Source organism: Protopterus annectens, chromosome 9.part0, assembly GCF_019279795.1.
Source record: "Protopterus annectens isolate FY-2018-M chromosome 9.part0, PAN1.0, whole genome shotgun sequence".
Lineage (NCBI taxonomy): Eukaryota > Metazoa > Chordata > Ceratodontiformes > Protopteridae > Protopterus > Protopterus annectens.
In genome coordinates, this window is record NC_056743.1 from 1888302981 (window position 1) to 1888315257 (window position 12277).

Genomic DNA, 12277 nt, shown 5'->3' on the forward strand with positions numbered 1-12277 from the left:
TTGGTAAAAACTCTGTACCCATGAACTACCACGTAAACGGCAGTCTACTTAACACCGAATGCATGATAAGAGACCTTGGGACCCAGGTGGATAGTAGTCTCTCCCTTGATAGTCACATCGCCACAGTAGTCAGGAAGCCCTTCTACATGGCACACCTCATCATAAAAGGGTTCTCATCCAGGAAAAAAGAGGTAATTGTTCCCCTCTACTCGACACTCATTAGACCCATTATAGAGTACAACGCCCCTTTTGGAATGTACCTCACAAGACATCTGCAGCAGCTGGAAAGGCCACAGAAGTTCCTCACAAAGAGGATTACTGGCCTCAAACAAATGCCCTACACTGACCACCTCAAAAAACTCCAGCTTTACTCCGTAGCTTATTACCTACTCCGAGGTGATCTCTGCCTAACATATAAAGCTACGTCAAACCCAGAGCTGTTGGACATGCTACACATAAAGAAATCCCAATCCCTCCGAGCTACATGCTCTAGGGACCTAAACCTTGTCACCACAATAAACAGGACATGCTGGAGGGATAGATTCCTGTCCCAGAGACTTCCCATACTCTGGAACAGGCTACCCATCTATGTCAAGCAAAGTTCTTCATTACCACTCTTCAAGAAAAATCTTGATGAGTGGATGGGAAATAGGAAATACACCCCAGGGATCACTTCTGTGTCTCTGCTCAACAGTGGCACAGCAAAATAACTTTCTTGGGTGGCGTAAGCCAGGGAACCTTGTTGGCTAGGCTTACATAGGCCCTTGGGCCAATAGCCTAGTGCCTACCTATGAACCTAGGAAAGTTCTGTTTGCCAAATGGCCCTAATATTTGCTGCATTAGTCTTGCTGTAACTGAGGGCAGATCCAGTCTTACACATTTATTTTATGGTAAGTACATAAGTTTAGTTTTCTGAAAGTTGAGTATGCATTTGTACAGAAAATTCACAGGCCTGCTGTTTAGCACTTAATAAAGTTAATAAAACTGTTAAACATATACCTATAAATAAATATATTGTGTAACTGTTAAACATTTACTTTGAATAGAGTAGAGATACATTTGAATCTTTGAATATAGCAGCAAGTGCAAAGACTAGTTCTTACCATTACTGTAGCAGTGAAAGAAATATCGACCAGTCCGCTCAGAACTAGTTCTTACCATTACTGTAGCAGTGAAAGAAATATCGACCAGTCCGCTCAGAACTAGTTCTTACCATTACTGTAGCAGTGAAAGAAATATCGACCAGTCCGCTCAGAACTAGTTCTTACCATTACTGTAGCAGTGAAAGAAATATCGACCAGTCCGCTCAGAACTAGTTCTTACCATTACTGTAGCAGTGAAAGAAATATCGACCAGTCCGCTCAGAACTGAGGATATACTGTCTTTATTACATAAACCTGTAAATAAATATAGGGTAAGCACTTTCTCTCATTGACTAGATATATGGTGACTATTTACAAACATTTAATTCATATGCTCGATTAATGACATTTTAATTCACTAGTAATGGAGATCGATTCAGTGATCCTCAATGAATTAGAAACATCCACACATAACTGACAGACTATTTATTTTCTCCAAATATAGTATATGTAATTAAATGTTTCTAAATACTTGCTGTATATACAGTCAAGGAGGAGATGTTGTACATAGTTTTTATTATACGCTCATTATTTATTCTAATTAGCATAACAGTTTTTAGAATGGCAGAGTGCACGTCCTTTTAATATTCATGCACAATTTTGGTTGCAAAGTAATTAAGATAAAAGGGGGATGTCATGAGATTTTTTAAAAAAGGATGTTCGGATTTTACTTACCAGTTCTGAGGAAATGCTAAAAACAGACAAGGATGAAAACGTTTAATTGACTTTTATTTCCAGGTTTATGTAATAAAGACAGTACATCTTCAGTTCCGAGTGGACTAGTCAATTATTTCTTTCAATTTACTTTTGTTGCGATCAGGTGGGAGCCTTTTTCACATTTTGGATTTTATAAGTTAATTATACTGTAGCACTCATATATTGGAACAGTATAAACGTGTAAAAGATAATTATAAATAAATACATTTCATAACTATTCCTGTTTGCTTTGACTGACTTACCATTACTGTAATACTCAAATATTACAACAGTATAAAAACGTAACAGATATGTATAAATAAATACATTGCATAAATGTTACCATTTGCTTTGAATGGCTTAACATTATTCTAATACTTATATACTTTAACAATATAACAATGTAACAGACAACTATAAATAAATACATTGCATAATCCGTATATTGTAATAGAAGAAAAAAGAACAGATAAGCAAACAATACTGCCTTGCAGGGTGTGTATTAATGTGTAATTAACAAATGCCCATGGGTGTCTACACCCCTCAAAGGGCATTAATTACACATTATACAATGACTAGCCAGTAATATTCAAAAAGGAGCACACTGATTGGTCAGTCAACCACCATGCTTGTTGTAAATCCAAGAATATACCAATGAAAAAAGGTCTGGTCTCCCAGACCTTTTTCCATAAGTATGTCTCATAAAAAGTGTAGTTTCCTGTCTTTTATTTAGTAAGTTAACAAAACTGAAGAGCTCAAACCAACAAGGCAGATGGCACAGAGAAAAATAAAAGATAATCAAGTAGATTCTGCAAAACTAAAGAAACATACCTGAGTACCCTTTTATTTTCTCTGTTCCATCTCTCCCGAATGTTAAAAGTCTCCCGCTTTCTTTTTTCTTAAAAAAAAAAAAAAAAGCAATGGAGATCTTCCTTTCCCCATTACATATCAGTTAATCCTTTACATATCACTACTGTACTGCATATGCATGGGAACGCAAGTCCCATACACATGTGCATACATACGGAAACCCCAGGATACACACACACACACACACACACACACACACACACACACACACACACACACACACACACACACACACACACACACACACACACACACACACACACACACACACACACACACACACACACACACACACACACACACACACACACAGATACACACACACACACACACACACACGCACGCACACACACACACACACACACACACACACACACACACACACACACACACACACACACACACACACACACACACACACACACACACACACACACACACACACACACACACACACACACACAGATACACACGCACACACACACACACACACACACACACACACACACACACACACACACACACACACACACACACACACACACACACACACACTCCTCTGCTTCAGTAAATGCAAGCTGATATGAATCTTAATGTTCAAGTAATGTTGTGATTTTATAACATGATCATTTAAAATATGTTCCTATTTTGAGCCTTTGTCCCCAGTTTATTTTATGCTTATCCAGATATGTTGGGTTAAGACCTGTTATCGGAAGAAATCTGGACAAAGACATAAATATGGGGAGACATAAGCCCAAAAATAGGGACAATTAATATTGCTCTTATAAATTTAACACAGTTGATAGAATAACAGGTGTCCCATTAGCATGAATTTTCTGAAAGGTATGAAGTCTACAACTCAAATGTCTGCCTTTATTGTCTGACTTCAATTCTCACTGATTTGGCAGAAAACTAAAACTTTTATGAGGAACACATAAAAAATATGAGACAAAAATCTGGACATTCTACGAATATCTGGACAACTGAGAGGTGTGTTGCTTTGCATTCCACCTAATAGCTGCTGCTGCCAGGGACCAGGGATCACTTGATCGCTTTCACTGTTCACTCTCACTCTGTCTTCTCACACACACACACACACACACACACACACACACACACACACACACACACACACACACACACACACACACAGTCTTTTCTGCTTTCATGCATGCATTCGCTTACACACAAAGACAGAAATATAACCACACTCATACACATACATCCATACACACACTTTTTTTAGTTTAATGTATTTTTTTTTAAACTTGCTAAACAGCAAAACTGATGCTTAGCGAGTGTAAAATAATGGCTCGATCAATCACTCACTCACATACACTTACGCTTATACATACACAGACATAAGCAGTCACAGACTTTTTCTTTTAATTTTCTTTCTTTTTGCAGTTTACACTCACTAAACAGCAGAAACATTGTTTAGTGAGCATAAAATAATGGCGGCTGTTAGGTTTTTCCAGTCCAAGCTCCATGGCAGCTTGATATGCTTCTGTGAAGAGGTGGACTCATTTTCAGTGGGCATTACTTGGTACATTAATGCCCTGCTGAAGAACATTAATTCTCCAATCAGGGTGCTGATGTATAGTTTGCCCATTCTGTAATTACAAATAAATACAATGTGCAACTGTTACCATTTGTTTTCATTGACTGACCATTATTATAATACTCATATATTGTAACACTATAAAAATGTAACAGATAAATATAAATAAAAACATTGATATACTGACAAGGCAGATATCATGAAGACCTTTGAAAAAATTTTTAATCAGATTTACGGAGAGCAGCAGACACTCTTGCAAGATAAAGAAAGAAAAGATTTTCTACAGAAAATCACTTTCCCTAATATTGATAAGGATTTCCATAGAAATTTAATCAAACCGATTGAAGTCGAGGAGGTGTTAGAGACAATCAAGAAATTAAAGCCTCATAAAGCCCCAGGGCCAGATGGTTTGACATCAGAATTTTACAAATCCTTTAGTGAGATTTTGAGCAATGTATTGTCACAGACTTTTAATTATATTATGCAGAATGGAATTAATGATCCTCATTTTAATGCTTCAAGGACAGTTCTCATATTGAAGGAGAAAGGTGATCCCAAAAATCCTGATAATTACAGGCCCATATCTCTTTTGAATATCGACATGAAAATCATGACATCCATTCTGGCGAGTAGACTGAAAAAGGTAATAAACTTAATAATATCAGAGGAACAGGCGGGGTTTATGGATGGGAGACAGACCACGGACAATACCTTAACGCTTCATACCTTAATCTCTTATGCGAAACACAAAAACCTGAATTTGTATGCCCTAATAATTGATGCTCAGAAGGCATTTGATAGGGTTAATTTGGTTTATTTATTTGACATATTACCATATTTTAATATACCCCAGGAATTTGTTTCAACGTTAAGGATACTATACAATAATGCATATACAAATTTATTTATAAATCACGAATGCTCGAATAGGATAAAAATCATAAATGGTACCCGACAGGGCTGCCCATTATCTCCCATCTTATTTAATCTTTACTTGGAGCCTTTATTTTTACACCTTAAGCAAAATGTTTTTTATAATTCTCCTGTACTGTATGGAATAAAGGTTACGATGGCTGCCTATGCAGATGATTTAAACATATATTGTACCACACCTGTTTCCGATACTGAAAAAATATTTGCTGCAATAGGAATCTTTGAGAGAATTTCCAGCTACAAGCTAAATTTTAAAAAATCTAAAATATTCCCGTTAAAGACACCCACACCCTTTTCAATGCTACCTTTGATAGGACAAGTAATGACGGAAGAAAGGATAAAATATCTGGGGATTGCATTCTCCACTGAAAATAGGGATTTTTTTATAAACAATGTAAAGTCAACTGCAGATCAAATAACATTGGATCTAGGAAGATGGAATAAGTTGAAGTTACCACTGATGGCAAGAGCAGCAATTATAAGAATGAATGTTCTTCCCAGAATGTTATATATTTTTAGAGCTGCACAACTCAGAATTACGAAAACATTTTTTAAACGGTTTCATATAGGATTGGGGAGATTTCTGTGGGAACCCAGGAAGACGAGAATATCATATGAAAAATTGATGGTTCCAAAAGATAAGGGGGGGCTGGAGTTACCGGATTTTGAAATTTACTATTTAGTGATTCAGGCCAATAGGATCTTAAAGACGTCATACTTTGATAGTAGTAGTAGAAAATGGACACCCAAATGGGTGCTCCTAACGTATAAGTATGTAAGTGAAGTGGGAGTCAATGTTAAAGCTTTACCCTTTCTAAATGATCGAACAATGAGTAAATACAAGTTAATGGAACACATAAAGAGCTATGTAACGGCAATTCAAACTCTTTTTGCTTCCTTAAACTTATTAAAATGTATGATGGTATTCCAACCATTTCATGGGAACCCTAACTTAACAATTGGTAGTCAACTGATAGATTTAAAGAAATTCCCCTTAATTAAGGAATTAACTGTACTTGATTTATATCCTTTTCTAGGGGTAGTAGTACATGATATTCTAAAAGAAATGGAACTTCCTATTTCCTATTTAATCATAGTAAGACAGTTGAAGGACTTAGCTATAAACTATTTTAATAACTTTGAAATGAAAGAGGAGGACTTAATCACTTCTCGTAATCTGTGGGAAGCGCTGTTGCAGGATAGAAAATATATAACCGCAGCATATAAATTGATAAAAGAGAGGAAGTACAACAAATACATTCTTTTATCGAGTTACTGGAGGGAGAAATTGATATTGTCAGATGACAATAAGATATTGGAGGCATTCAGTACAACATTAAAGTCTGTATCCCTTCAAAGATTGATTTTTACGCAGCTGATGATTTTCAACAACGCATATTATACTCGTCTCACTCGTCACAAATTTGATCCGAAGAATTCACCTAAATGCCCACATTGTTTAGATCAAACAGCGGATTTGCTTTACATGTTCTGGAGTTGCAAGTGTATTTATAAATTGTGGAATTCACTTAAGTTACAATTACAAAAAATGGGCTACCAAAACTCAACACTCTCTTGGGAGTTTATGATTCTTCATATTCCCCCGGAGAATTTAGGAAAATCAAAAAGGATTGTAATTATGAATATTTGTTTATTAATGAAATTATATATAGCCAAAAATTGGTTGAACCCAGACCAGACATCATGGGAAAATTTCAGATTGGTGGCTATACAACATATCTTAGCGCATAAACTCTTAATTAGCGACCATAAGAAAAATATCAACAATATAAAAATATGGGAGCAAATTTTCAATATTGTGTTGGCGTAGAGGTGCCTATCCACTTTTTCTCGGGACTTAGAGTACAATGTAAAATCAATCTTAGATTAGATAGAGGATGTAGAGACAATACAGTTTGTTGGCTTGATTTGTTATTGTGGGTTTTCTTTTTTTCTTTCTCTCTTTTTTTTTTTTTTTGATTATTAGTACTGTACTTATGACCAATATATGAGGTTGACATATAATGTGAAGTTAACCTTGGAAGCATTTTGTAAATATTGTACATAGTGTGTGAATTTGTAATATGGTTGTGAAAAACAATAAAAAATGTTTATTGAAAAAAAAAATAAATAAAAACATTGTATAACTGTTACCATTTGGTTTGACTGACTTACCATTGTTGTAATACTCATATACTGTAACAGTATAACAATGTAACAGATAAGTATAAATAAGTACATTGTAAAACTGTTGCCATTTGGTTTGACTGACTTACCATTGTTGTAATACTCATATACTGTAACAGAGGCAGGCTGAAGCAAGCCTGCTTTGAATATCTGGTCTGTTTTAATCTTCAAACATTCATCTCTTTTGTTGGAAATCTGGGGAAACAACAGAACAATCAACAATTTAGCCCATTTGTTGTATAAAACCTGCAAGAGAGGTTAATGCCTCCGTTTGTATAGAAAAACAAAAGATAATTAATTCATCAGGCATCTTAAATACATCAAATAATAGATTATAATAATAATAATACATTAAATAGAGCAGCAGCAGTAATTACTTTTCAGCATTTACCATCATGACCTACATGTGACCAGAAATGAGGTTGGGCTGTTATTACAGATAGGATATTATGAATACACTTAGCATCAGCGGATGACTCAGCAACTTTTAATTTATTGATAAAAGGTGACAGATAGCAGCATGCCATCTCTCTCCCTCTCTCACACACACATATCAAACATGAACATGTATGTGCAAATACATACAGAAACACTCTCAGAAACACAAATGCTCAAACCACATGTATGTGCTTGCTACACATGCATACACGCACATGTAAAACACACAAGCACACAGCCTCCAAGCGTAATCATGTACAGACAAAAATGCATACAAACATTACTACCTGTGGAGGCACACATGCATGTACCACAAACATGTATGCACTATAATTACATATGCATGCACACACAGGCAAACAACACACTGTCTCCACACACATCCATACCTATACAGAAAAGCAGACGTTTACAGCCAGCAATGCTTCATACTAACTCACACACTGTTTGCATGTCAGTGTACAACATGCACGGACACACACAAACACACACTCATGTGTGCGCACACACACACACACACACACACACACACATGCAAACACACACACATGCACACACACACACACACACACACACACACACACACACACACACACACACACACACACACACACACACACATGCATGTATTTTATTAAACTTGTTTCCTTATCCACGTAGATAATAAATGAAACTTCATCAAATAGTGTTTCATTGATATCACAATTAACAGTTCTCTCCCAGAGGTCATCACACCTTGGAATCGAGTCCCACTTCATATCAAATAGAGCACCTCCCTAGCCCTCTTCAAACGCAATCTGGATGATTGGATGGGTAACCATAAATTCACCCCAGGGGTTCCACCCATCTCTCTCTTGGACAGGGACAATTGGTGCTGATCACTGAAATAAGGGTTGAACTTGGCTAGGCTTGTAAGGGGCCTAGGGCCATTAAACTAGTAACTTCCCATTCTCCTATGATATGACCTGTCAACATCATCTAGGCTACATGTGAGAACACACATACATGTACGTATAAATATGCATGAATTTGTTTTATTATATGTATTACCTTATCAACGTAAATGATGAGTGAACCTTTGTCAGACAGTGCTTTGTTGATTTCATAGTTGGATATATATTTGTCAACTCCATCTTTAAGCTAGGTGCAAAAAAAATATATATTAGTTATGTTTAATATTTTTCTATGCTAAATCAAAGTTGAATACATGTGCTCATGAAAGGTAGCTAGAATCACACTGACGTACCTCTCTAAGACTGAGAAGCATTTATTATTCCAAACAGCTGTATAGTACAGATTTTAATTTTATAACATTTTACAGTCCCTGTCAGCTGCCACACATTAGGTATAGACATAAATGCAGTTACAATGTGGGAGCCCAAAGCAATAAAGAGACAGAATTCAGGGCTCAAAGTAACTTTTTTACACAACATACATAAATATATAACTCATATAACAGTGAGGATAAAACAGAAGTACATGGGAATATGGATGATTAAATTTGAGTAAGTAGCTGTGAGTGACAATATGAAACTAGGCCTACATATAAATATATATATATATATATATATATATATATATATATATATATATATATATATATATATATATATACATATCGTGATAAAAACTCAGAATTTCTATCACCTGGCTACTCCTGCTTAAGATATGACAGACGTCATAAAAAGGTGGTGGTATTGCATTAATTTACCCAGTCATTTCACATTAGTACCATATACCTACCCCACCCCAGAATTCACATCTGCCAAAATTGTTGTAGCTTTCCTACAACTGACTACCAACAAAAAGCTTTGTATCATTGGAATCTATATCCCACCAGGCAATAATATACCCATCCTACAACAAATCCTTGCGTGGACTTCAAAAACCTTTACCAGTGAGACAATTAACCTTAGAGATGTCAACATAGATTAGACAGAAGTCCCAAAAAAATCAACCCTCAATAAATATAAATCTATTCAATTATACCCAGCTTATCAATGAAGTAAATAGACCCAATAAAACAACAACTAGTGGTTCCATCATAGACTGGATACTAGTTTCACATCCAAACAAAGTAGCTTCAGCAGAGACTCTACCTAAAACCATGTGATCACCTCCCAGCATACATAATACGTAAATCCACCCTAGATCCCAGCTAACACCAGTACAGACTAATGAGAAATATCTCCAATTTTGACCAAACAACTCTAAATGACACCCTGGCACAAGTAAACTGGAGCATTCTCAAAGTCCTCCCACTAGACGAAGCTGTTGAATTGTTTAATTCAACCTTCTCAGATATCCTAAGCATTCTAGCCCCCATACACCAAAAAAGAATTAAAAACAATGCTACCTGGTTTACTCATCTCACAAAACAAATGATATCTAAAAGAGACAAATGTTAAAAAAACAAAGACCCCCCCCCATTACCTCCTACAATTCAAACAACTTTGTAATCAAGCAAAACGCGCAGCAGTAAAAGACAAAAACCAATTCTAGCTAACCAAAAAATGCCATAAACAAAACCCTAAGAAAGTCTGGAATACAGTCTCAACCCTACTTAACCCAGGATCCAGTAACAACTCCTGTCATGACTCAGACAAATCCCCCACAGAAAATGTCACAATATTCAACTCACATGTTATAGAGTCTATTGCTACACTTACAGGAAACTTCCCTCAAATAAATATCACAGCACAATCACCAAATACAAACTCCACACTAGACTTCATCAACTCCCCCATCCCTATCTCAACTATCTTGAAACTATTCCTTAAACACAAATCATGTACTAATGCTCCTGATAACCTACCCTCAATATACCTACAGATGTCACCAAAGTCTATAGCTTATCCAGTTAGAATACTTAACAAAAGATCTCTCCAAGAACAGAAAGTACCCAGTATCTGGAAAAAGCTTATATTCTCCCACTACATAAAGGCTGCCAAAACATAGATTTCACCAATTTCTGACCCACAGCAATCCTTTCCCCTCTATCCAAAATTCTAGAAAAAATGTGTCCACAATCAACTTTTAAAGTACCTCCTAGAAAATAAAATCTTGTCCCCCACCCAACACGGTTTCAGACCTGGACACATTACCAACACTATCCTTATATAATTCTTGGACACTGTAAACCATGCAAGAGACACATGGAAAATTGTGTTCTCTTTATTCCTTGACCTATCAAAGGCACTTAATACCATCTTACAAATCCTACTACTCACTACACTATCTAACCTAGGAATCTACACCCTTACCTTAGAATCGTTCTCAGACTACCTTACAAATAGACAACAACCAACAAAATGGGGCCATTACTTCTCATCTTATCTCCGATATCAACAGGAATTCGTCAAGGTTCTATACTTGGGCCTCTCCTTTTCAGTATATTTGTTGATGACTTCCCCTCTTCCATTTCACAAACCTCTCACAAACCATCATCTGCTCTGCCTACTCCACCAGTGAACTCAAAAAACTAACTCAAATCACCTTCTGACCCACAGAAACATGGATGAACAATGATCACCTAGCCCTAAATGCTAGCACAACCAAACTCCTTCTATTCACCACTAAAAGATCCACCCCCATAAACAGGTCAGAATTTACTATTCAGTCTCAGAACAGCACTGTCATCAAAGTAATGCCCCACACTACATTCTTTGGAGTTACTATTGATGAAAATCTCTCATTTGACTTTCTAATCCTAAACAACATCAGAAAGACCCACCAAAAGTTAGGTCCGCTTTACAGACACAAAACTTACATCAAACATTCAGCCAAAAAAACCCTAGCATCCTCCTTTCTTCAACCATCTCTACTGTATGGTGCCCCCCCCCCCCACACCGCTCACAGACATTCAACTCTCTGTAAAAAACAAACTTGAATCTTGTTACAATAAAGTAGCAAAGTTTGCCAACAATGCCACACATACCTCCTATCACTGTATATCTCTTCAAAAACTCAACTGGCTCAAACTACCTCACTTTCTAACTTACCTACAACTCACCACTACACATAAAATTGTAACTAAACCAGAAGATTACCCATCCCTAGCCTCACTAATGTCCCTGTACAACCCCACTGGATACCTCAGATCAGAAAATAAATGTCTTCTAAAGGTAGAATTATGCAACCTTACAGCTGACCAAGCTCTTTACTCTGTCGCTATAGCCAAGGTGTGGAATTCCTTAACAACCACAATCAGAGCCACTTTTACCACACCATTTACAAGAATACTCTCCAGACTACGGCTCTGTACATGCTCAAATAATTCTTCCAGCATTACATGAAACTAGAAACCTCTTCCTACAACTTTAACACTTTGAAATATCGATCGTCACGTAAGGTAACTCTTCTCCCTCTCAGTTTTATGCATCGTCAGCTACAAGATGAAATTTAAAGAAAAGAAAGCCTGATTCTAACTGTATATCAACATTTATATATT

General features: G+C 36.4%; 1 protein-coding gene across 1 annotated transcript in view; it reads right to left on the minus strand.

Moving 5' to 3' along the window:
• LOC122812305 (venom factor-like) overlaps window positions 1-12277 on the minus strand; it is a 1464680-nt gene that overhangs the window by 241170 nt on the left and 1211233 nt on the right. The window contains exons 28-29 of the mRNA XM_044084707.1: window positions 8878-8967; window positions 7479-7584 (exon numbers count right to left, since the gene is read on the minus strand). Of these exons, the coding sequence (XP_043940642.1) occupies window positions 7479-7584; window positions 8878-8967 (196 nt within the window). The remainder of the gene's footprint in view (window positions 1-7478; window positions 7585-8877; window positions 8968-12277) is intronic.